The 26,710-nt window shown below is 40.2% G+C and overlaps 3 protein-coding genes across 6 annotated transcripts in view; 1 reads left to right on the forward strand and 2 right to left on the reverse strand.

Annotated features, from left to right (window-relative positions):
• Positions 1-83: 83 nt before the first annotated feature.
• si:dkey-93l1.9 (uncharacterized protein LOC562339 homolog) lies at positions 84-5,821 on the forward strand. 2 transcript variants are annotated; one of them, XM_053424771.1, is made up of 4 exons: positions 84-251; positions 2,157-2,391; positions 4,474-4,612; positions 4,699-5,821. In XM_053424771.1, exons 1-4 carry the CDS (start codon positions 198-200, stop codon positions 4,781-4,783), a joined length of 513 nt encoding a protein of 170 aa, XP_053280746.1. In that variant the 5' UTR covers positions 84-197; the 3' UTR covers positions 4,784-5,821. The 2 variants fall into 2 exon arrangements, with proteins under 2 accessions (XP_053280746.1, XP_053280747.1); XM_053424772.1 differs by having other exon boundaries at positions 4,477-4,612.
• On the reverse strand, positions 5,646-13,675 carry emd (emerin). Its single transcript, XM_053424774.1, has 7 exons — positions 13,565-13,675; positions 12,039-12,117; positions 11,495-11,590; positions 9,625-9,659; positions 9,498-9,523; positions 6,421-6,480; positions 5,646-6,312 (listed from the first exon to the last, which is right to left on the reverse strand). Exons 2-7 carry the CDS (start codon positions 12,115-12,117, stop codon positions 6,120-6,122), a joined length of 489 nt encoding a protein of 162 aa, XP_053280749.1. The 5' UTR covers positions 13,565-13,675; the 3' UTR covers positions 5,646-6,119.
• A 3,152-nt stretch (positions 13,676-16,827) lies between these two features.
• Positions 16,828-26,710, reverse strand: part of flna (filamin A, alpha (actin binding protein 280)) — a 48,134-nt gene continuing 38,251 nt past the window's right edge. For 2 of the 3 annotated variants that reach the window (XM_053425874.1, XM_053425873.1), the window contains 17 exons: positions 26,404-26,478; positions 25,529-25,628; positions 25,276-25,416; positions 25,020-25,148; positions 24,645-24,818; positions 23,529-23,690; positions 23,231-23,434; positions 22,967-23,119; positions 22,762-22,884; positions 21,795-22,061; positions 21,552-21,689; positions 21,213-21,328; positions 20,022-20,154; positions 19,714-19,890; positions 19,364-19,582; positions 19,089-19,286; positions 16,828-18,602 (listed from right to left, as the gene is read on the reverse strand). In XM_053425874.1, the coding sequence (XP_053281849.1) occupies positions 18,418-18,602; positions 19,089-19,286; positions 19,364-19,582; positions 19,714-19,890; positions 20,022-20,154; positions 21,213-21,328; positions 21,552-21,689; positions 21,795-22,061; positions 22,762-22,884; positions 22,967-23,119; positions 23,231-23,434; positions 23,529-23,690; positions 24,645-24,818; positions 25,020-25,148; positions 25,276-25,416; positions 25,529-25,628; positions 26,404-26,478 (2,694 nt within the window). In that variant the 3' untranslated portion in view covers positions 16,828-18,417. The remainder of the gene's footprint in view (positions 18,603-19,088; positions 19,287-19,363; positions 19,583-19,713; positions 19,891-20,021; positions 20,155-21,212; positions 21,329-21,551; positions 21,690-21,794; positions 22,062-22,761; positions 22,885-22,966; positions 23,120-23,230; positions 23,435-23,528; positions 23,691-24,644; positions 24,819-25,019; positions 25,149-25,275; positions 25,417-25,528; positions 25,629-26,403; positions 26,479-26,710) is intronic. The other variant, XM_053425875.1, reaches the window with a different exon arrangement.

Genomic DNA, 26,710 nt, shown 5'->3' on the forward strand with positions numbered 1-26,710 from the left:
AGGCCAAACCTGATGTGTAAGGTTGGAGGTTGTGCTGTGAATAAAGAACTACATAGACACAGAGTGGGAGTGGTGTTCTCCACTGTCCCTGCAACTGGAGGAGTAGCCTGACTTGTTAGTCCTGTCTGCTCGCTCAACAACAGATACTTCATCTCAGCGCACTTCATCCCTCACGTCGAGCGTGGAGTCATCAGAGGATGGACAGATTAAATGGACAGGACATACCTCTGAGTAAAGTGGACGACGTAGAGGTGAGTAACACAGACACTGACAAGTCCTCTGCTTTTACTGTTCTGTTCTGCTCTTTATACAGAAAAGTTAAATGGTTGTCATGTATTCATCTACTGGACATAGTACTGGATCATTTAATTTGTTCTCTTAGATAGTTAGAAACAACTCAAAGATGTGTATAACATAATTATTGTAACATTAAGCAGATTTTAAAACTGGTACACTACACATCTATGTACAGAACACTCTACCATTTACTTCCAGTCATTCATCAGATAAAACAGCGTCACTACAGTAGGAGACCAAATACTTGTTAATTGTCTATAAAAGTGTCTATAAAAATAATAAATACACAATTCAATATATAGAGCTAATATATACAGTCGTCCTTTTTTTGTGTGAACTTCTGTAATGAAGTATATGTCTGCCAGTACCAGTTTTGACCAGTTCAGCTGATGAGTGTTGCCTCCCCTGTTTTCCCAAATAAATAAAGAGAAAATTCTTGAGAAGAGGAAGAAAAAAAAAGAAAGTCTTGCAACCCCTCTGAGGGTCACAACCTCCAGGTTGGGGTTCTCTGCTTTAAAGTCTGTTTCAGGGAATGTCCAATATCAGTGCTGAAAGAACCCCATGTTTGTTTCCATAGTTGTCAGCTGTGCATAGAGATGAATGAAAGCACTGTGAGTCGAAGAGTGTTGAACCCAGGTGTGACGTCTCATAGGTAAAGCCCTGAGAGTATTCCTTTGCCAGTGATGTTACGAATAAGACATTTCAGTTTTCAGTGTCTAACATCAAGTCAGGTACAGCCCCTCTGCTTACGTACAGTTAACTCTCTCTGCACTTATAGGTATAAATTCATGAGCGACTTGTTAGGTCACTCGATTTTTGGGGGTAGAGAACATCTGACATGTTGTTTCTTGTTGCCCTTCCCTTACGGCCCAGGTGAGTCATCATCTGTCGCTCTGCCACTCCCAATTTTCCTCTTACTGACACACCTTAGTACATAGTATCAAAAAACCCTGTCTGTGTTTGGAATCAACCATTCTGACGTGTGCACACATGTACAGAGCAATCAGACATGTGAAAGAGAAAGAACATGCAGAACTATTGTGGGTTCTGGTCTTCTTCCAAAATAGGCAATATTCTTAACTGTTTTTAATGGTTTTTATTTATAAAGTGCTTCTCTAGTAAAGATGACCACTCAAAGTGCTTTACAGTACAATTTGCCATTCAACCATGCACACACATTCATACAGTGCATTTAATAGCAGGACTTCATTTTTTGGGGGTTCACCTAGGACACAGCATGCAGATGGTGAAGACTGGGATCGAACTGCCTACCTTCTGGTTGGAGGACGACCACTCTACCACTCAGCTACAACCCCCTTATATATATGTATATCTATATATATATATAAAGACATATATATCTATATAGATATCTATATAGATATATATCCCTAATAAAACATACTACTTTGTTATAGGAACATATGACTAATCTGATATGAAGTTTTCCGTTTGTGACTTGTCCAAATAGCCTCCTTGAATAATAACAGCATATCCTACAAGGTGTAATCACAGAATGCTAAATTAGTTTTTTTTTTCCATTTGCAATTTGCTTTTTACATTACTCAAATAGAATTCTAAATATTGTTATATTCAGAATAATAGTGGGATATTAGTGTGCATTGGGGGCTGCTGTAGCTCAGGAGGTTGAATGGGTTACCCACCAACCATTGGGTCGGAGGTCTGATCCCTGTCTCTTCCATTCTGTGTGCCTAAGTAACCTTTGGCATGACATTGAATGCCAAATTGCAATTTGGGGAGTTGACACGTAGCTTCCAGCGCAGCAAACCGCACCTCTAGGATGTTCTTCAACAGTAGCTTTAGTTTGACTTTCAAACCTGTGCTCTCTACACTCGCAGGCAGTCACAGGGCGCTCTGGAAAAGTGTATCGACCAATCAACCTAAACCACTATGCCACGAAGAAGACTGCAGCTCAGAGCATGCTGGACGTCGCTCTGCTGATGGCCAACTCATCCCAGCTGAAGAGTGTTCTCTATGTGGGGCCTCAGTACCGCTTCTACCTCCCTCTCATTGTCCTGCTGACGATATCTATCACGCTACAAGTCGCAGTGGGGCTGCTGCTCGTCTTTATTGGCAAGTAACTCAGATGTTCTGCATCTCCTTTGTTATCCTTCTTCTTTAATCTTTTTAGCACTTTAAAAATGCTTCTTCTTTTTTATTGTGGAATCTTGAAGTAGAGAAGATGCAAATAATCAAAGCAGACATACACAAAGATTGATTGTGAGAGATGTTGCAATTTCAATGAATCTAGAGAAGACAAAACAGCTAGAACAAACTACAGCCTGCCTGAAAAGAACTTAACATCAGTGTTATGATTCTTTCATTTCTGTGTGTGTCATGGTTTCTGTCCTCCAGACGATCACTTTCCATAACCAAGGCATTCAGAGCTGTACTATGTCAGGAGAGTGTACGGATGTGGGCAAAGATGCAGATCTTTCTGGCCTTTTTGTGTTCCGAACAAAATGGACGTGAGCCTAAAAGTAGCCCACTTATCAAATAGCAAATGTGATCCAAATATTCCGAAGCAAATGTGGGTCACTTTTGGTAAACATGCAGTTCTATAGGCAAGTTTAAAACTGGATGTGAACCTGAAGAGGGCCATGTGGCAAATGTTGAATATGGCCCAAATAGCACAATTTCGACGCCACCTTTAGCACCTTTAGTTGACAGGAAATACTGCTATGGCTTACTTGTGGTCCAGTTCTGGCAAACATATTATCTTTATTAATTATTGGTACCATCTTTGTATCCGTACAGTAAATAGGAAGCTACAGCAAAGGCAGGAGGTTAGCTTAGCATAAAGACTGGATGTGAAACAGCTAGCCAGGAGCTAATGAGCTCTTGACATAATTGTAGGTGTTTTGTAACAGATCCAGATGAAATGTTGTCTGCTGCTTTAAAGGTCCAGTGTGTACGATTTAGGTGAAAGGGATCTAGTGACAGAAATTATATATAAAATAATCCTAGTGATGTTTTCACGAGTGTGTTTCATCTAAATTATACAAATTGTTGTTTTATTTACCCTAGAATGGGCCTTTATATTGAAATACTTTATATTTACATCAGGGGGGTCCTCTCTATGGAGGCCGCCATGTTTCTTGTAGTAGCCCAGACTGGACAAACTAAACACCCTTTGAATTTTTATGAAAACTAAAGGTCAGCACAGGTTCTCTTTCATGTTTGGAAGGGGAGGATGACGTGAGGGGTGTTCAGCTGCAACATGCAAATTCATTATGTCACTAAATTCTACACACTGCAACTTTAAGCTAAGCTAACAGGCTTAACTGTAGTTATATTAATGCATGTATTTCCTAAACTATTCCTTTAAGACCTTATCACAGTTTTCTTTGTCAAATGGAACACTCAACTCCGAGTGCAGTAAACTGGCCAAGGTAAAACAAACATTGTCCTGGAAATTGAAATGAAGTTATACAGACGCTGATGACTTATAAAACCTCTGTGTGAGCACAAACTGGAACAGACGGTTTTGCTACACCCTCTGATGCATTGTTAGGACAATACCTTACGGCAGGAAATAGTAATGTATATTGACAATTGAACTGGTGAGAAAAAGAGAAGCAATAAAATGAGTCAAATTGGTTGATCAGAGGTTCATCCTGCAACAACATAATGTATCAAAAAATGTGAAGAAAAACATGAAGAGCAGCGCAGTCACAATTTGACTGACCTATAATTCCTGTGTGTTAGGGTGCTGGATGGGTTAAAAAACTGATTCAAAGTTCAATGATTCAATGATCCAAGAGACAGACATTAAAAATGTTATATTTGAGTTTTTTGCCTTTGGTTTCTGGGAGAAGACTGACGTATCACACTATGTACATTTCAGTAAAAAGTGGAAAAATCAAAGAGTTGTACAATTTTGACCAGTCGTGCACATATTAAACTTTTATTTTTGTCTAAGATGTGTATATCAGAAGTGTCGGGATTCTTTTAAAAAATGTATGCAACACAATCATATTTATTATCTCTAACTGATTCAAAAACCAATTCTCCTCTGAAATCTAACACCAGACTCTATATTAAAAAAAACTCTCTGGCTCCTGTACCACTTTTTTCCCCCACCTCTTCCCATCCTTTCTGTTCATCTTTTTCTGTAGCTAATTTTGTTTTTGCTCCTGTCTTATTCTGTGTCAGCAGTAAAGTATGATCTGAACGACGTGAGGAAACACGCCAAGTTGAACCGGATGAACAACGCAGCGACAGTCTTTGTCTTCTTCACAGTCCTCATCAACATCTTCATCACAGCCCTCGGCTTTGAGGGACAGATCCTCAGGTGGGCGGCGACAGCACTTACAGTCACTTACATTGGATTACTGCTGCTGTAAACTCTTGTGAATTTGTTCTTGTTTTCATTTTCAGGTCAACAGAACCACGTTTGATTGCTATACCAGAGTCTCAGCTTGTCCCTCTGCCCATTGCAGATAACGTGACTGGTGTCATTTAGACCAGTCTCTGGACCATAATAACACATCCCCTTGTTCTTTTTCTCAAAGCTTTGAATTCTTGTGGGTTTTGGAGGGACACTGTAAAGACATGTATAGACATAACTTCCTCAGCTGGAACAAACCGATGATTCCTGAATGGATTTCATGGATCTAAATGATTAGGACAGGGAGGCAACTTAGGATCAAGGCCGTATAATAAGATGTGGCACTTAATATTGAATTGAATTGGATACGTTTTAATTTAGTTCATTTTGCCAAGGGTTTCGTGAAGCACTTAGTAGCATTGTTTAGATAAGTGCTATACAAATAAAGTTATTATAACTAATTCTACTATGCCAAATACCGACAACCAAAAACCAAAAACCTCAGCCTGAATACATTACCAGTGGCTCATCAGGCTCTTGGGACAGATAATAACACTAATGAACAGTGATGACCCCTTGCTGTCTCAGAATGCAAAAATAAATCTGCACATTTATGCCAAACTATTTAAAGCTTCTATCTTGTAAATATAACTGCATTGTATTGTTTTGTACAAATGTTAGTGTGGCATATTTAAGCCGATCTATAGTATTGAACCAAATAAATGTATTACATAGACCAGTAAACATGACTTGGATTATGTTAATACTTGACTGTTACCTTCACCTCATTCTCCAGTGTCATGTTTTATATTTCTTAGAAGCTGGATACTGGATTTTATAAATTTTTCTTGATGAATAAAAAAAAACTGAACCTGTTGCGTCCAGACATCATCATGTATATGTTACAAATAAAAACAAATCACATATTAAAGAAAGGCTCCATAAATGAAAGAAAATACACAAAACATGCGAAAAAGCAAAGAAAGGAAAGGAGAGGAACAGCATTATTCTTTATTTGTCTTACTGTCAGCTCATTCCCTGTAAAGTTTAAAACCATGACCAGATGATGAGCCTGTCTCATTCCCAAACACACTAGTTCCTACTGAAGATGGACATGATGGTACAGAAATACGGTTAATAAATTTAGCTGGACTCTATTTTCAGCAAATGTTACCTTGTTGTTGACTATTTTCTGAAGTGGATTAAACCACATGTTTTGCTCCAGTAGGTATTTGGGGTAGCACAGGGTAGTTTTTAACATTTCATGGGATTTGGGGACCAGAATATAACTAGCTATAAAGGTGCATGGAATGTGTTTTTTATCATTTTAGGTTCCACAGTGGTCAATCTCTGTATTAGAATGAGAAAACAACAAAAATTAAAATAAAACAAAGAAAATCCCAGAAATCTCCACTTGAATATTAATGGAGAAGAAATATCTAAAAATAAACTGATATCTGAACAAAAAATATCACTGAACCCCAAAAGGATTTTCTTCATTTTTTATCATGCAGCAATATGCGTAGTAGAGGACAGCTGCTAACACAGCTAACAACACCATCAGGCGAATCACCTTCCACATGCTGCCCCCAGACTTCCTGACCGCCTCTTTGGATCGTACTGCACTGTGATTGGCAGCCCTGTTAGTCATCTTGATGGCAGGTCTGAAGCACAAAAAAGAAACAGCACATTTAGATCAGGAGATCAACTCATTCAGTCAAATAAACATTAATAGTTCATAGTTTACTAATAGTTTGTATTACAAGACTTACTCTGTATCTTGGTCCGATTCCTCGTCTTCATCTGTCTCAGCGTTACCTCTTCGTTTCAGCCTAGGTGGAGAAATAACGTGCACTTAAATTTGAATCTACCAATGTAGTCAAAGAAATGTAGGCAATTAACCAACACTACTGTTAAGTAATTATCTATTTAATAATCATAATCTAATGTTTCCAGAACTCTCTGTTTGTCTATATTTGGCTCGCATATCTCAAGAACGGTTCATCTTATTGCCTTCATACAGAAGCTTTTTCATTCACTTGAGAAAAAAATACCATGGGTATGTATGGTTTCCTATATGTTGAATAAACTGATTTCTTTAAATTAAGTGAGACCGTGGACTGAGGTACTGCAATAATTCAGAAAAACAGCTTCTTCTTTTTTTTCTCAAGTGAATGCAATACGTTTCTGTACCTTTTTATTTTGAATGACCCAAGGAAGTGCAGTGTCAATCAACAGGTGACCATCGCACAGTAACTCAGCAACTCAAGTAACACCAAAAACTGAATCTCCAGTTCCTAGTTCTCCGTACTGAGCTGTTAGTGCAGCAGCAATGGTGGCTCAATTACTGTAGGTCACTTTAACAGTTTCAGAAAGAAACCAACCAGCCACACCAGCTGCAACCAGCATTACTGCAGAACTAGAGACCAATATGCAGTTAACTCCTAATGTGGGAAAGTAGAGAAAAATTCATTTATTCAAGCACTCCGTACTGCAATACGGGGTTCAACATACTACATGGAATAAGTGTATTAAGAATATTCCAACCTGTTTTTAAAGAAAACCAACTTAAATTCAGGTGTTTTTATCCACACATATATTTCAATATACAGTGCCTTGCATAAGTATTCACCCCCCTTGGACTTTTTCCCATTATGTACTGTTACTAACTGGAATTCAAATAGACTTAAATAAACTTTGGAGGTGCAAAATAAATTTTATTGTGACACAAACAATAATGAGAACAAAAAAGTTGACATCTGTTGGGTGCATAAGTATTCACCCCCCTGTGTCAATACTTGGTAGAACCCCCTTTCGCTGCAATTACAGCTGCAAGTCTTTTGGGGTATGTCTCTACCAGCTTTGCACATCTAGAGATGGAAAGGTTTGTCCATTCTTCTTGGCAAAAAAGATGAAGCTCAGTCAGATTGGATGGAGACCGTCTGTGAACCGCAATCTTCAAGTCTTGCCATAGATTCTCTATTGGATTGAGGTCTGGGCTTTGACTGGGCCATTTTAAGACATTAACATTCTTTAATCCAAACCATTCCTTTGTAGCTCTGGCTGTATGTTTAGGGTCATTGTCCTGCTGGAAGATGAACCTCCGCCCCAGTCTCAAGTCTTTTGCAGACTGCATCAGATTTTCTTCAAGGATTTCCCTGTATTTGGCTCCATCCATCTTTCCCTCTATTCTGACCAGTTTCCCTGTACCTGCTGAAGAGAAGCATCCCACAGCATGATGCTACCACCACCATGTTTCACTGTTGGGATGGTGTGCTCAGGGTGATGGGCAGTGTTGGGTTTTCGCCACACATAGCGTTTTGCATTGAGGCCAAAAAGTTCAATTTTGGTCTCATCTGACCAGAGCACCTTCTTCCACATGTTTGCTGTGTCTCCCACATGGCTTCTGGCAAACTCCAAACGGGATTTTTTATGGATCCCTTTCAACAATGGCTTTCTTCTTGCCACTCTTCCATAAAGGCCAGATTTGTGGAGTAGACGACTAATAGTTGTCCTGTGGACAGATTCTCCCACCTCAGTTGTGGATCTCTGCAACTCCTCCAGAGTAACCATGGGCCTCCTGGTTGCTTCTCTGATTAATTTTCTCCTTGTCCGACTCTTCAGTTTGGGTGGACGGCCTCCTCTTGGTAGGTTTGCGGTTGTGCCATATTCTTTCCATTTTCTTATGATGGATTTTATGGTGCTCAGAGAGATGTTCAAAGCTCTGGATATTTTTTTATAACCTAACCCTGCTTCATATTTCTCCACAACTTTATCCCTGACCTGTTTGGTGAGCTCCTTGGTCTTCATGATGCTGTTTGTTCAGTAATGATCTCCAACAAACTCTGAGTCCGTCACAGAACAGGTGTATTTATACTGAGATTAAATTGCAGACAGGTGGACCCTATTCACTAATTATGTGACTTGCAAATGTGACTTGTGAATGCAATTGGTCGCACCAGATCTTTGTTAGGGGTTTCACAGTAAAGGGGGTGAATACATATGCACTCAACACTTTTCAGATTTTTATTTGTAAATAATTGTGAAATCCATCTAATATTTCCCCCCACTTCCAAATGATGCACTATTTTGTGTTGGTCCATTACATAAACTCACGATGAAATAAATTTTAATCTGTGGTTATACCATGACAAAATGTAGAAAAGTCCAAAGGGGGTGAATACTTATGCAAGGCACTGTATGTATGATATGTTGCGTTGCCATTAACAGTGCTGGAAATTTTACTCTTTCTTAGGACGGAGTATAGGGGCCATGTTGAAAGCAAATTCTGAGATTTGGAGAAGGAAGTCATAAGTTGAAATCGATAATAAATTTCCCGTTAGTCAATTGTCTTCAATGCAACGTTTGTTGCATTGCTCCAATGCTTCATATTGAGTTGAAACACATAATTTCTATTTTGAAAAGTTTTGAACTTGGGCCTAAAGTCAATCATTCTAAATGATATATAAACGATTCATGTGAACAGTAATAAAGCAAATTCAGTTTCATTTTATGAAAAAGGTCAACTATAAAATCTTCATTGTAGATAAACAAGTAGGATGGTAGGGTGAACACAACGTGTTTCACTCCGCACCACAGACTGTTTATAAAAGTTCTGTACACAAACAATAAAAGTGACAGTATATTGTAGAAATGTTTTAGGAGGACTCACTAATGAAAAGGAATAGTTCTAATACAGGCAGGTTTAGAACAGACACAACACTAGTTAACTAAATGACAAACAGAACTCCAGATGGGGTAACAAGCAAGAGTCTCAACATCAAATTCTCCTCTTTCACAGTTTGTATGACTTGTGCTTTTTCCATGTGTGATATTAAACTGTACTCACATGTCTGCATAACCCTCATGTCTATCCTGTGAAAATAAAAAGCAGAACAGATTGTGAATTATTTACAGTCCCAGAGTAGAGGGGTTTGGCTCAAGCAAACAGGGCTAAGAGGAGAATTAGGACTCACCGCACTGTGGTAGGTGATATAGGTAATCTCCTCCTCTATAAGAAAAAACAACAGACCTCATTGAAATTAGCATTATTAACTTTAAAAACATAATTGTTAAGTGTTCACAGAGGATTAATACGAGAGAAGCTCCTGGGCTGCACGCCTATATTTATAATGAGTTTCATTTCAAAACAGTGTAGCGTCAACTCTTCAAATGTTTATGATGACAAACGTAAACGATAAAAAATATGTGGAACAGAGTATTCTAGGTTAAAGTAAATATTACTTTTACTTCAGCAGTCAGCCCCAACTCAGGCATCAAAGGCTGTATACTTTGTACTCACAAAGAGGTGGCTGTAGGGACCAAAGTTAATATTCAGCCAATGTTTGTAATTGTTTATTCAGGCTGCAATTATTTGTTTTATTAGACAACCTGGTAAGAAGGGTAAGGGGTGAGGTTTCTCTTTTACCTGTTTTAGACAAAGACAGGGGGGGGCTCCATGAAATAAGAATCATGTCATGCTTTGCTATAAATAAAAGCCACTAAGAGTCATGGAACCATTTTTGCATGCTTCACATCAAGGAGTCTGTTTAGCGAGAGCTTTTTCTTTTTCATGTACAAGTGGCTAAACAAATTAGAGAACTATATAAATATATAATTGTTTTTAGAGATGGCACAAAATCATCTGATCCACACCCTGATAAGTCTGTGTCATTGCTGAGCGTCTTCTATTCTTTGTAATGAATAATATGAATTATTAAGTGTGTGAATTCATTGTTAGTGTGTTTGTATTTATGAATTTACCTCCAATTCGCTCTTTGGGAATGAATTAAGTATTTTAAGTTGAAGTGGGCTATTGTGATAATTGATTTATGGTTTTCATCAGAGGTCATCAGTAATGTTTCCTGGGGCCATCAGGTGTTTTAGGGGTCTGATACCATAACGACCCAGGCTAGGCTGATCAAATCTCACCTCGTTTCAAACTAAAGCCATCTCTTTCCAAACAAGCATTTTGGGTTTTCATGAGTTTTAATCCACATCTGTATTAACATGCCTAAAAACACATATCATACAAACCACTCACTTACACTGGGCGTGCCCATGCCGGTGTAAACAGGAAGTATTTGATTGTTATTAGAAGAATTGTTGCTGACTGCTCAGATAGCACATTGTGTCCTTCACATGTAAGAAGTTTGTATCATTGTAAAATGCTGAATTTACCTTCCTAACAGCTGTTAGCAAAGACAATGTAATAGTATAATGGATAATAAAGGGTAGCTGTCAGAGGCTGGACTTGGTGAAGGGCCTTCTGCACTGAACCTCAGCAAACAGCATATTTATGTTGAATGCAAAGTGGAGGACCTTTGTTTTTAATGAAGCAACAATCCTAAACCCTTCCAGAGTTTGTGCCGATTTCCTATTCCTCTTTTATCAGAATATGAATCATGTTTATTGCAGAGTAGGTTTCCAGATACAAGAAATTTGCTTTGGTGTTTGTGTTCACAAGAATAAAATAAGTAAGTATAAAAATGAGGAGTAAGACAAAGTAAATTAAAAAGAAAAGTTATTGATAGTACAACTGCAGAACTGTAAATGAAAGCCACACTATACAATAACACGACCTGGGGCTTTGAAAAATTCACTTAATATTAATCAGTTATAGAAATAATATTTAGCTGTAGCCCTTAAAAATGTGTACATCAGTAAATATAGTCTGATAAGTTGTGAGTAGCTGATTTTCATTTGGCATCTAAGTGACAAATTTAATATCTTTTTCAACAATGAAGCACTGACAACCGGAAGTTTAAAATTGCACTTAAAACTAAAATAGGATTCAATTTCTAATGGCATGGAGTGTGCAGGCCAGCAGACAGAGGAGCCTCCTACCTTCCTCTCTGTAGTAGGTCTTATCAGAAGAGGCTTTCACTGGAGCGTTCTCCATGGCCTTTTCAAGCTTCTTCTCATAAAGCTTCCGAGTAGAGTCTACATTCACCCAAACAAACCAACAGTGCTTCAATATCATTACACAGTACAAAACAACGCATCATCTCATAGTCTGCATAATCTCAGTGTTAGAGGGCATTTGGGAAATCTATGCATTTCAAATGATGGAGTTTCATCACGTGTAACAATAAAAGGTTTTAAGGCGAATTGGTTAAAATTCCAACTAGGATTAGATGTTTCATTATGCTTTATCATCTTAAAGGTATAATGCCTCCTTCTATAGGATACAGGATTTATTGAATTGGAAGCTTGAATATATACAAATGTGAAAATTACCAGAGCAAATGGCTTTGTACTGTAACATGAAACCATAAAGGTCAAATCTGTTTATTTATTTTCCTCTTCTGTAACACAATGCGATGAATAGTTAGAGTTACAGCCACTGCTACTGTTTCTGTGTGTGTGTGTACGTTTTTGTTTTCCTTACCCACGATGGGTCCATGTTTAATGTCGTACGCAGTAAGTAACGTGCTGATCTCCTCATCACTTTTCTCACTCAGTGACATCTGCAGATAGATAGATAGATAGATAGATAGATAAATGGTAAGACAGACAGACAGACAGACAGACAGACAGACAGACAGATAGATAGATAGATAGATAGATAGATAGATAGATAGATAGATAGACAAATGGTAAGACAGACAGACAGACAGACAGACAGATAGATAGATAGATAGATAGATAGATAGATAGATAGATAGATAGATAGAGGGATAGATAGAGAGACAAATGGTAAGACAGACAAACAGACAGACAGACAGACAGACAGACAGACAGACAGATAGATAGATAGATAGATAGATAGATAGATAGATAGACAAATGGTAAGACAGACAGACAGACAGACAGACAGATAGATAGATAGATAGATAGACAAATGGTAAGACAGACAGACAGACAGACAGACAGATAGATAGATAGATAGATAGATAGATAGATAGATAGATAGATAGATAGATAGACAAATGGTAAGACAGACAGACAGACAGACAGACAGACAGACAGATAGATAGATAGATAGATAGATAGATAGATAGACAAATGGTAAGACAGACAGACAGACAGACAGACAGATAGATAGATAGATAGATAGACAAATGGTAAGACAGACAGACAGACAGACAGACAGACAGATAGATAGATAGATAGATAGATAGATAGATAGATAGATAGATAGATAGATAGATAGATAGATGGTAAGACAGACAGACAGACAGACAGATAGATAGATAGATAGATAGATAGATAGATAGATAGATAGATAGATAGATAGACAAATGGTAAGACAGACAGACAGACAGACAGACAGATAGATAGATAGATAGATAGATAGACAAATGGTAAGACAAGACAGACAGACAGATAGATAGATAGATAGATAGATAGATAGATAGATAGATAGATAGATAGATAGATAGATAGATAGATAGACAAATGGTAAGACAGACAGACAGACAGACAGATAGATAGATAGATAGATAGATAGAGGGATAGAGGGATAGATAGAGAGACAAATGGTAAGACAGACAGACAGACAGACAGACAGACAGACAGATAGATAGATAGATAGAGGGATAGAGGGATAGATAGAGAGACAAATGGTAAGACAGACAAACAGACAGACAGACAGACAGATAGATAGATAGATAGATAGATAGATAGATAGATAGATAGACAGACAGACAGACAGATATAGGGGGGGGGGGGGGGCTCATGAAGTAGGATATAGACGGTAAGCCCTTTGCAGTGATTGTACAGCGGATGTAATGTGGCGCTACAGCCCGTAGTGAATCGCTACAGCACTTCATAACTCTTAAATCCAAACTGTCGTGTTCAAACTTCCCACTGAGGGAATAAAACTCACTTCACTGTTTGTTTAAACATCGCGCGAACAAGATTCTGCTGAAATGAAACGTCTACTTGGATTATTCATGAACGGTTTTCTCTTACCTCGGTAAAAAAAGAGGAAAAAGCAGTTGAGAACTTAAGAGTGTGGCTAAAGCAGGAGGAGACTGAGCAGTGGAGCAGGGAAGTGGGCGTAACGTGTGGTCGTGAATGTGGACGACGTAACGTAATTTGGCACACCTACATATTCCAGCAGGGAACTTGAGATTCATTGAGAACCACGTTGCCTTTTGAAAATGAATATGTCTATTTCATTTAGCATACAGTGTTAATATAACACAGTCACCTTTAGTAGACATGTTAGTGACATCAAGCAAAGCAATGCAGTGTTATGTCATATTGTAGTACTTTTTCGTACTGTTGATGAGGGTTAAGAACAGAGGATGTTGAATCTTAAGAGATAAACTGTGTTGGGGATATGGGAATATGGGCTATATAAATAATATTTAATTAAATTGGTTGATTTATACACAGTTATGGTTTCAAGGAGCTTAAACCATTACAATTGTCAAGCGATTGAAGGGAGTTTTAGTTAATGAACTAGTCTCAGATTACAACATTGATTTATTGTCCCTCACTGAGACGTGGCTGCATGCTGATGAACATGTCAGCCTAAATGAATCTACTCCCCTCAGTTGCTGCTATTTTTAACTCCAGGCTATCAATTAATCCTAAACCTAAACTCAGCTACAACTCATTTGAATGTCTTGTTCTTAGTCTTCCACACCAATCCAAGAAACACCAACAGCCAATCATATTTGCTGTAGTTTACCCATACAGTCTATGAGTTTACCATGCTCCTGGGGCTTATACTGAATTTTTAACGGAATTCCTTGAGGTTTTATCAAGCCTAGTCCTAAAGACCAATAATTGTTGGGGACTTTAATATTTATGTTGACAATAATAAAGATAGCCTTAGCGTAGCATTTATTTCGATACAAGACTCAATTGGTTTCAGTCAGTGTGTACACCAACCTACTCATTGTTGTAACCACACACTTGACCTTGTATTAACATAAGGTGTCAAAAATGAACATTTAACAATACTTAAAAAAACAAATTTTCTTGATGTCTACCTGATAGTGCTGTAGCTAAATCAAGGAAATAATTCCGATTACATTTAAACCCGTATTATCCGTAGATATAAACAACAAATTCATTAAAAACCCTGGCTCCACTGGGATTGACCACCTCGTCGATAGCTTTGCAGACTCATTACGATTAACATTAGACTCAATAGCGCCTCTAAAAAATAATTATGTAAAACATAGTAAATTAGCTCTGTGGTATAATTGCAGATTGCAAGACCACAGCTTTTCACCATATTAAGCTCTAAAACGTTTTTAAGAAGTGATGGGTCTGTTTAGAGTCACTTTTTATCAGCAATATTTGGAATTTTCTCATATTAACATTTTTTGTACACAAAATGAAGATAATGTCGCTGTTCATTCTAAATATTGAATTTAAAACTATATGTTAACTGTTAAATATAAATGTTATAAACAACCAAATATGAATTAATATAAAATCAACAAATATGCTAGAAGTGTTAAATATAAAATCTATATATGTAAAATGTTATTTGCAGCTAAATATGGTGCAAAGGTGCTTTATGTCAACGTGCTTCAATTGCTAGGCTCCCTCCCCCCCCCCCCCCCCCCCCCCCCCTCAAACCAAACCTACTTTATCTGATATAAATGTTGTTTGTACAAATAAATATCATAAACCAAAAACAAACCCACACTGTAGAAATACATTGTCCAAATTCTTAACTTAAACAGTGGAAAATTAAAATAACACAATCAAAATTACATATTAAAAGATATGATAAGACTGATATTTAAAATAAATGCTTTAAAAAAAAACATCAAGAAAAATGTTTCCTTGAGTAAAGTGGTTTCCAGTTGAGTGAATGTCCTCTCTTGGCAGCATGTCGGTGTTAATTATGCTATAGTTCAATATTTGGCCTCAAAGTTCTGTCTAAACAATGTTATGAAGTTTCCATAAGCGTCTTTGTCCTGCAGCGCCCTCTGGAGGCAGACAGTGAGTCCGAGCTGGGGGTTTTCCAGGAAGGGCGTTGGCTGCAGATTCCACCTATGTACACATTTTCCACTCACTGGAAACTGGCTGCACATTTACGCTATAGTTTAATACTTCAGTTGAGCTTCATCAGAGTGACTGTTATTAACCCTCATTTCACAGATACGACCACTGTGACAGAACATGACGGAACCCTGATACACAGATTCAGCATCATTCACTCTCATTCATATCAATGAATTATAATTAAATATATGTTTCAACTGTTAGGCATCTTGAAATCTTTCTTTTAAATGATCTTACTGCTTTCTAATGATTATAATGCCTCACCTCTTAATTACTGTAACTGAATGCAGTCTGTAACAAGTACAAAATTCAACAGCTTTGCTTGTAACTAAGAGATATGATCACATCACAGCCATTGATCGTTTACACATTGTCTTCCAGTTGGTTTTATGATTGAATTAAAATTTGAGTGGCAGCTGATCATGGACAATGAGATTGCTTACACCTACTGACATACCATTTGTGGAAATAACTCCTCCATTTCAATTGTTGCTGCTTCCTTCATCTCTATCAGACAACATTGAGACATTTGTCCAGTATGTTAGGAACGGTTTCCTCTAATCAATGTGGTAAATATTGTAATTAAGTTTATGTGTTCAGCTACACAAAGCATCTTTTGCACTTCTGTCCGTCTTGTAGAGATATGTTGAGTAAACTGCAGTGGCAGATGATTGCACAAGCATGTTAAACTGTATTTGTGCATAAGTATAAGGAGATATTGGGATTGACAGGCCCATATATGTGCAGATTGGATATATAGTATAAGTATATAGGTAGATAAAAACCTAAAAACTGAATATTTTATGTCAAATATATAGATGTATAAATCCACACTAGTATGCAATATAGCATGGAAAAATAAAGGTATGCAGGACATCTGTGTTGGTGACATGACCCCTCACATGTGACACTCTCTCAGGTCACGTTTTTTTAGTTCACTCTGCTTGAGGGTTAAGGACAAAGGATTTGTCACACCTTGTTAAGACCAATGAGACAAATAGTAAAATGTGAATATGGGCTATACAAATAAAATTTGATTGCTTGAAATGTATTGATTGCTTTCAAGACTCTTAACAACCAGGCCCCAGGCTGCATCTCTGATCTTTTAATTCCCTATTTACCTCTGCAACCTACTGATCGTTGGTCAAGGGTCTGCTGTTTTTTTTAATTATTCTAAAGAAACAAAACACACAGCCAATAAATTGACAGAAAATACTTAGAGAACTTTATTGTGTATCAAAATACTGTCTTACAAACACATTTAAAGCCTTTTATTTAGGACAAGATTCATTGTTTTTGTTCTGAATTGTAGATTACGCACAAAGCGGGCTGGAAGGATGAGGGGAGGGGGTGTGTGGCGACTGAACAAGGTGAGATACAAACAATAAGCGGAAAACAAAGCAACGCATCTGTTCTCATTTGTTTTTGGTCATCGTGTTTTCAGGACATGACAAACCACGGCATCATCTTCAGCCCATCTGTCCAGCACAACATCCGAAACTTCCCTTTTTAAACCTATTTTAATTTAAACGACAAAAAAAAAAAAAAAAGTGTCAAAGTGAACCACGCCACAGGTCAAGTTGACACCATTCTGAATCAGACGCTTTCTGTATCAGAAGAGTTTAACGACCAAATGAAGACGAAGAGCACATGTTGGTATAAAAACACTAAAAGTGTTGTTTTCCCAGTGGCAATGTTGGAGAGAGCATTAGTGATACAAACCACGAGTGAGCTACTGTGAAATGTGTCTCGTCTCTGTTCACGTTGTCGCATCATCTTTCCTCATTTGTATTACTTCCCTACGACTCTAATCTGTATTTTGGTTTTGAGAACAGCAGTGGCTAAAACTGGATCACACTAGCAGCAGGTAAAACAACTGGGTTAGTTAAAGAGCATCAAGAATACCACATGCTGGAGTGGACCGAGCCAGGGCTGGGAACCAACACTACAAAGGCCACCCCTGTAGATGCAACAGACGAGCTGTTCATCTGACTTTTATACTGACAATTCAAACAGAGGGTGTCACAGTGCGTAAAAGAGCTTTTACACATTCTTACATAAAAACCCACAGGTCAGGAAGGCACATTATATATGACACTCTTTGTTCATATAAAAGCTCATATTAACTGATTTGCATATTTTTTTCTTTGTATATAAGAGGAGCTCCTCCAGTGTAAATGTAACCTTGCATCCAATGCTGGGCTCCGTCTGGCCAAAATCTACTGCTGCTACACTCTGCTAACCTAACCTATCATCTTACACTAGTACAACCGCATCTGCTCTTGTCCATGACAGAAAATGTAAAATAACCTAAGGCACAATTGACTGCCAGCTTACAGTAATGAATAAAGGTGCACGTTTCTCCTCCCTACTTTTACTGAATGAGGGGAGCAACAGAATAATAAAACAAGGAATGCGAATGATCGTAAAGTGAGGAATATTCAGTGTCTATTGTTCGTCTTTGGGAGAGATTGTGGACTCTGGTTAGAGTGAAAATGTTGGTTTTAAAACATTCACTTGCTGGCTGAGGGTAAACACTGATGTGGCCAATCTTTTTATTGTTTGCTTTCTAGCTGGTTAAAGTTGGAGTCAGCGATTCTAATCAATAAGCCCTTTTCATTTCTTCAGAATGGCTTACTCCACCTTCAAATAATTGTACTGTAAAATAAGAAGCCAGAAATGTTGATGTAATGTGGGAGGGAATTGGAGCTGTAAACATCGATTGGTTAGATTCTAGATAAAATTTCAGTTATTTTAAACACTGGTTTAGGTTTGGGACTGGGGGCAGGGTTTTAGACGATGATGTGGTAGGGGCTGCCGGGGATGTGCTCGTCTCCCCACTTGACCACCAGGATGTACTCTCCTTTCTCTTTGAGCTGGTAGCTGACATTGTACAGGCGGTTGCCCAAATGTTTCACTAGGATCTCTTCACAGGGAACCTTGGGGCCGTCCACACCAACTAGGAGCATGTTACGACCTGTGGATGGAGACAGAAGAGATGAGAATTTACATCAGTAAATTGTTATTATCGGCTTCATCTACAACTACAAATAAATGAGAGCACTGAGGCAGCTATTGGGAAACTGTCCACTTTCATTTGAGCCTCAAGATTTATAAAGTCATGCGACATGTTTTAGGACATAAACTCTTGAGGATTCAGATTTCTCTTACACATTAACAATGAATCACTTAATAGCACTGCACACAGCTATACAATGAAAATGAAAACTAAAATGTTCAGGCGAACCATGTTCGCCTGAACATTTTAGTTTTCATTTTCAGTTTAAATTTCAGTTTAAATTTCAGTCATCTGCAATTTAAAAAGGGCAAAAAGCTCATTAAATATATTTAGCTTAATAAAGATTTTCTTTTGCTTAAAAGTGATTGTTCTTAGTGTCATTATTTCCTTCAGATTTTAACACATGGTAAAAGTCTTGCATTTCTTGGTCACAGTCGTTCTCACCAGCTTTGCTGCAGTCAACACTGAAGCTGTTCTTCTGACCAATAAAGCCCTTGGTCAGGCCACTGCCCTTCGCCACCACCTTGCTGGCGTCTGATTGGGTGGGAGCAGCCTGTTGAGAACAGCTGATGGCACGGGTCACAGGGTCAACCATAACAGAAGAGGTTTCGTGCATACTGTGGCTGGACACGAGCTTGGAACCTGAAAGATGGAGACGAGAGTATTAATCTTTGAGGTGATTCCACAATTTTTTTTTTGCAGTTTGAAATCTTCCTCACCAGTGATCTTGGCCTTGAAGGGGCTTCCGACGATGTGGTATGGGCCGCCATATTTGATGGAGATGAGATAGTTGCCAGGGGCCATTGGGGTGTATGTGACCCTGTAGCCCTCGGGGCACTCTACACAGTCCATCTTCACCTTGGAGGGCCCGTCGATGGTCACAGCTAAAGCCCCGGGGCCAGCTTTGCTTGTGTTCACCACAAAATCACAAGCTGTTCCTATGTCCAAGGATTGAGGAGACGATGAAGATTAATGTGAGGGTTAGTGGGACAGGGAAAGTCTGTTCAGATGAAATCCTCTTCCACCCCAGTTCCATTATTTTGGTTCTGTTATGTTGGGTATGTTTTACCTGTGGTGCCTCCCTCCAGTCCGGATCCATAGGCAGACACCATGCCAGGGTCTCCAGCCTGGCCAGCCTCTCCAACTCGGATCTTAAACGGACTACCAGGGATGTGACTTCCGTTGAACTTCACATCAATGAGATAGAGACCGTTCTCTCTGGGGATGAACCGGACTGCGTATTTATCTGGACAAGCAGAGTGAAGGTGAAAGGTGAGGCACATTCAAATGTCTCAAGTGTCCCCTTCAAGTGACATCACTGCCGTGTGAGCAGATAGAGGATGTTCAGATGAGTTGCGATGCCTCTCCTGTGGTTACCTTGGTCAATCTCAGTGACGCAACACTCCTCCAGAGCTCCAGATGGGCTGTGGACCTTTGCATCAATCACGCCCTTGGCCCCGTTCAGGCTGACAGCGAACGATGCTGGCTGGTTCACCTTCAAACCCGACTCCTGCTCGACAACACATACTAACACGCTCAACACTGTATCACCATTATTATTAACAGTAGACAAACAACTTTCTACGTAACAGTAATCACTGCAGTATCATTTTCAGATTACATAGGCTACCTTACCTGGGGGTCGCTAACAAGGCTAAAGAGGAGGGCTGTGTGCAGTGGAAAGACAGACGGAGCAGGTTTTTGTGTGAGTTAAACACAAAATGAAGAGAACTGAGAAAGATAGGGTGACTTTTTTTGTTTGAAAAAAGTTTGACAGTTGTGTGGTCATGTGTGACAGATCTGCGCCTGTGTGAGGCTGCGTCTGCATGCAGATGATATCAATGTATGATCTCTGAGAAAATAGATGAAACCTTTTACAGTATACAAATGAAAAAGCTCTTCTTTTGATTTTGACATAATTATCTCATTCACTGAGCAGCTTATACTTTTTGACTTATGAGTATTTGTATTTTTATCTTGCATAACTCACTTTTTATGTTCCTGTCAGAAATAGGCTTCCATAGCATTGTATGAAATAGAGACACAAGAGAGGAAGAACAGCCCATGTAAGACCTCTTTAACCCTTTAGCGCCCCAAATCACATTTAGAGGTGGGAGGCTGTTGAGAGCCTTTAGAATGAGGCACGAGAAACACACACAGTCCTCGAGTATCCCAGAAGCCCTTGCACTGCCCAACAATGCAGCAGCAGCTGCTGATCCTTTGCCTGTAGCTCTTAACTGCAATTGTGTTGGCCTGGTAAGACACTTAAAATTTAAACTTAAAAACAAACTATAACATTGAACTTCATCCGTCTTCTTTACCAACTCCACATTATCAAAGTACTTCGGAGCAGAACCATATTGTTTATTGTTTAAAATCACACAAACTGAACTTTAGAAACTGTCATAAAGGTAGAACTTCGTAAAGTTGTACTTTATTGTACTGCACACTTTGGTATATTCTTTCCACCCCCAACTCAAATTCAATCTGATGCTGCTGCATTGTGGGCAGTGTACTGTGGCCTGCTGTGTGTGTGCACACGGATGTGTGCGTGTCTCAGAGCCTCACCTGAAGACTGGCAACAGTGAGGCGACGGGCGTCATCTGACGGTGAGGCCACAGGGACGATGAAGGGGCTGTCAGGAATGTGCTCATCGTTGAAACGAATGGACACCTCGTAGTCTCCTGCAGGGGAGAGGATTTCACGTCAGAGACACATACACAAATCCAACAACAGGGACAGAGCTCTACATTTATTCATTTGATTTCTCGATCAAGAGAAATACAACCTTTATGCAAGAAGGGACAAACGTACAACAATACCAAGTAGAACAAAAGACACCACTTAAAAATCTGCTGCACATGCTTAGTCTTCATCCATTCAAACTCTCCCAGTCTCTTCCCTCACCAGGCTCCTGCACGATGTAGGACACTCCACTTGAACCATCCTTGCGATCCTCAAATGCGATTTCGGCCTTGCTTGGACCCTCCACAGCAATACTGAGGCCTCCGGCTCCAGCCTCCCTTGTCCAGATACTAAACTCAGCTACACACAACACATGGGCAAAACAAAGTCAGCTACAAGCTGGTAAGAAATTCAAAACACAACACACACAAGCATGCACTCTAACAATCCCACTACCGCACTAACCTGGAACACCAGCTTCCGCCCTCTCCAGGCCGGGCCCTCCAGCACGAACCTTATGGGCCCCGCCTTCTCCGAGAGGGCCGACGGTAAACTGGAAGGGGCTGCCGGGTACGTGCATGCCATTGTATTTCACACACACGGTGTGCACCCCCGTCTCGGTGGGGACGAAACGAATGCAGTAGGTGTTGTTCTCTCCCTCCATGATTTCAGCTTTGTGAACCTGACCAGACGGACTGGTCACCTGAGCAGTCATGTCTGCGATGCTGATCTCTGAAGAGACACATAAAGTGACACTTTGACAACTCTGAACCTTTATATCAAATAGAACATCCTTTTAGTCTTTTAATTTCATCTTTTCAAAATGTACATGGTCTCACAAAAAGCTCATGAAGTAAAATGCAGTAAGACCAGAGTTACTGTCTTCTGTGGCAGTTACACATGTAAAACCAGTGCATTAACGCCCTAACAGAGCGTCCTGCATTGATAATTCTTATTGAACATTGAACTGAACAGTCAGTTTGCCAAAGCTGAACATCGTTTATTCTCATTTTACTGAAAGACTAAAGACTAAACAAGATGTGACAAAAATCTGAGGTAAGAAATAACCTGTTTGTTGCTCTTTTCATGTGTTCGGCTTCTGGTTCAGTAAGTGACGGTCGGAAAAAGTTACCATTGGAATCTGTGGAGTATGCTTTTTGGGGACATGGAGTTTGTGTGTTGTGTCGAAATGCAGATTTAGTTGCTTTGTGTTTGAAATGTGTTTGGTTCAGGTGAAAATGGTTGTTATGGTTGTTAAGCCGAGCTTCTACTTGTTCACAATGTGTGTGAACTAGTTCATTTTAATCTGTTGGAACTAAATATTGAGCTGGATCTTTCTAAGTGTGAACTTGCACAAAACTGTACAACAAGGCAAACCCCCTGTATGAGAATGTTTGAGATGCACAGTGATGTCATTTCCTGCTTTAGTCACCTGGGATCTTGAGGCTGAGGTCGCACTGGCTGCCCACGTTGGCGACTGATGCTGCTCTCCTCTTCCTGGTGATGCTCTCCTTCATCCTGCCCTCCCCCGTTACCTTCACGGTGAAAGCGCTCCCTGTGCACACACACAATGACAGATTTAGTTTGGTAGTCGAGAACAAAAACACTGTAATCTCGAGCCGTTTTAAGGTAAGCACCTTGAACATGTTGGTCTGCGAACTTGATGTTGATGATGTAATTGCCAGGCTCGGTGGGGCAATAGGTGACCTTACAGGTGCCGTCCTCCTGGTCCTCTGTGTTGATATCTACTTTGCTGGGTCCCTCAATGGACAGACTCAAGCCACCATAGCCTATATGCAAGAAACATGACAGGGTGGTGATAAATATAAAATCTAGAATCTCACCCGCCTCTTTAGAGGTTAACAAACACAAGCAGAAATATTTTTTTATCAAACCTGTACCTGCGTCACGAGTGTCGATAATGAACTCCGCAGGCTCAAAGGTCCTGGCCTCGCTCAGACCCTGGCCACTCACACGCACCCGGGTAGCATCACCTATCTCCGACTGGTTGATCATTACAGAGATGGGGCTGCTAGGAATATGGCGACCGTTCTTCTTGATGTTCACCAGGTGCTCTCCGATCTCCTTAGGAACAAACGAGATGCCTGTGGAAGACAAATGCATAAACACAGGAGGTGAGGGTTCAAACAAAGGGAGATAACAGCTGAGAAGTTTTCCTTACATCCAACACACACTCACCAACGTGGCCATTACGCAGTATCTTCAGCAGGCAGGGCTCCTCACGGCCAGACGGCGTGGTGAGGGAGGCGGTCAGCTGACTGAGGTCGAGCTCTCCAATGTCCAGTGGGATGTCTGCGGTTGAGCCCACCTTCAGATGGGACATCCTCATGGAGTCATCGCCTGGAGACACAGCAGTGAAAAGCCAGTTAGGGCACACGCTACTGATGCAGACATACTCAGGAGAGACGGTCGGAATACAGCTTAAACTTTTTTTTGTCACGTTAAAGTTAAACTTTGACATAACGTCCAGAGTCTCTATTCATAAAAGACACAGCACTGCTGCACTGACAGTAAAGTCACAAGCAAGACTGCAGTGAGCCGTCCACTAACCAGAAGATCGGCGGTTCAATCCCTTTCTGGATGCCAATGTCTCTTTGGGCAAGAGACTGAACCCCAAATTACCCTCGACAGCTGTGCTGACAATATGTGAGTGATGTGTGATTTACATTATGACTGTGTGTGTGAATGGGTGAAAATTGGACAAAGCTGTACTTTGATAGGTCCTCAAGACTAGAAATTATCACTATAAACATAGAACATTTACAATTAATCTTTTCCTGACTCTGTGTTTGTTGTTTTCTGAAGTTTTGAGAGGAGCATAAGAGCATTCCAATTGTTACCTTATGCATCCAATTCAAAACCCTATTTCCAGAGCAGACACTGGTCAGATTCATAGGGCTGTTCACCAGCAGTAGGCACCTCCACCCAGGAGGTTATGTTTTCCCCCCAGACCATTTGTTTGTTTCTGAGTTTGATTGTAATCAAGATTACACAAAAACAATTGAACGGAATTCCATAAATCTTGCTTAAAGGATGTGGTATGGGTCAGTCAGATCCAGGATTTTTTGTCATGGATCTTGATGAAAAAAATTTGACATATTTATCGGAATTGATTTTGTCAATGTGTGCAAATTAGTGCAGATCCAAATAAAAATCTGGATCTTGTGAATTTGATTGTAATTTCATAAGGGAACGGTTGGGCCTGGGTGGAGGTGTTCGCTCTTAGTGCCATTCCAGTTTCGTGTGTGTTTTACAAGTCAAAAGAACAGATGATGTGAGAATACAAGATGTTACCAGTAATCCGAGCAGAGAAGGGGCTGCCAGGGATGTGCTTGTCATTGTATTTGACCAGGATGCTGTAGTCTCCTGGCAGGACGGGCAGGTAGGACACGGTGCATGTCCCGTCCTGGTTATCCAAACAGCTGATATCGGCCTTGGATGGACCCTCGATGGCCAAAGACAGACCACCTACAAAGACATGATATGAATGCCGTGGCCGTCATTGTCACTGTCATTGCGTTTATCTCTGTATTTCTTTCTCTGGGGTCTGCGGTGGTCTTAATGGTTTAATTGGATTAAATGGTTTGTAAAATGAATACAAAAAAGGAGTTAGAGATAGTACATCTCCATGCAATCTACAAATGTCGACACGACACGATAGCTACATACCCTCTCCAGCGTCTTTAGTGTTAACAGTGAAGACAGCTGGCTTGTTGACGGTCCCGTGGATGAGGCCAGGCCCATAGGCACTGACATTACCACTGTTCATGTAGTCCACGTAGAACTGTAAGGGGCTTCCTGTAACATACAGCAAGGAGAAGAAGAGCAAGAGGGAGAGAGTTGGTTTGTGATGCTACTTTCTCTCAAACAACTTCCCATGCACCTCAGAGAAGTATGTAGATTTTTGCAGAAAGGTAAGTTGTACCAGGGATATGGATGCCATCGTATTTGATGTCCATCTCGTGCAGACCAGCCTCAGTGGGTGCATACTTGACAGTAACAGTGCCGTCCTTGTTGTCTGTGATGTCAGGCTTGGCCACATTGCCCGACGGCATTCGGACCTCACCTTCAGCAGAAGACAGAAACATACTAAGAGATACAAGCCACATGGGAATCATCTGGCAAGACTGGGTTCCAGTATATGTCTGCTCTTTCTATTACAGACTCATTCATGCTACCTGTGATCTCTCCCTTCTGGATGGTGAATGGGATGACCAAGTCAAACGGTCTCAGCCCTGCCACGTCCAGACCATTCATTCCCATTGGTCTGTCTGTTGCCTGGGGAACAGAGGTCAGAGGTCAGATAAACTGTCTATGAAGAGGATAAGGTGATGGGTGCGGTTAAAGTTGTGTATGTGTCATAGATGTAGAGCAGGACAGACGGGTAAAAGCTTCCAAAACACCAACAAACAACATGGGATGACACAATCATGAGATGAAATGATTGACAATGGAGATGACAATTGTGATCATGATCAGGATGATGACACCGACACAAGCTGCGAGAGAGAATGAGATGAAGACAAAAACACCGGCAAGTCAGGGGGTGAATGAAGATGCACAGTTAGCCATTTTGTAAGAATGTGGAGCAACTGACGTGCCCACATTGTACATCATAGTGATTCTCAAAATGGCTGCTTTTGTCTCCTAAGCAAGTTGACATGGAGCACTGCTGAACAGATGGGCTGCACGACCATGAATGGAAAATATCTAATTCCAAAATTGCAGGGGAAACATTTCCGGTGCTGCTGAAGAAAAACAGTGCACATGCTTTGGGGAGGCATGTGACTTTTTGATTTTGTGCAGCTCTGTTGCATTGTCCATGTGTTTGAGGAATACTGTTCCTGAAATGGAGGGAATGAAGGAAGAGGGAAAGAACCCTAAGAGATGAAACACCTGCAATGAGAGGCAGCACACACTGATGTAGGCTGATTAAGGGCTGGGTAGGGTTGGGATGAAGTGCTGTGCAGGATGATATAGATGAGAGAAAGGGGGAAATTGAGGAAAATGAATGAAAGGAAGGAGAGAGGCTGGAGACAGAGGTTGTAGGTACCCAGGGCTGTTGAGCGTAGTACTGGGGCATTTGGCTCTGCTGCATGAGCTGGTCTGATGGAGCGCCTTCCAGTGCCTGACAGGGGATGGGAGGTGGTAGGTAGGGGGTGGTGTAGGGGAAGGAGAGGGTAAAACGGATGGAAAGGATCGGAGGGGATATAAAACAGTAGTCAGAGGGATTTGTGAAAATGTCTGGTGCCGTCACGAAGCTTCTGTAGAGAGAACTTTGCCAGGGGATCTTTGGCCAATGCAACATCTCTCACTCACACTTTTACACCACACATGAATATATCAACGTGGGTTGCTCT

This window comes from Pleuronectes platessa, chromosome 6, assembly GCF_947347685.1.
Source record: "Pleuronectes platessa chromosome 6, fPlePla1.1, whole genome shotgun sequence".
NCBI lineage: Eukaryota > Metazoa > Chordata > Actinopteri > Pleuronectiformes > Pleuronectidae > Pleuronectes > Pleuronectes platessa.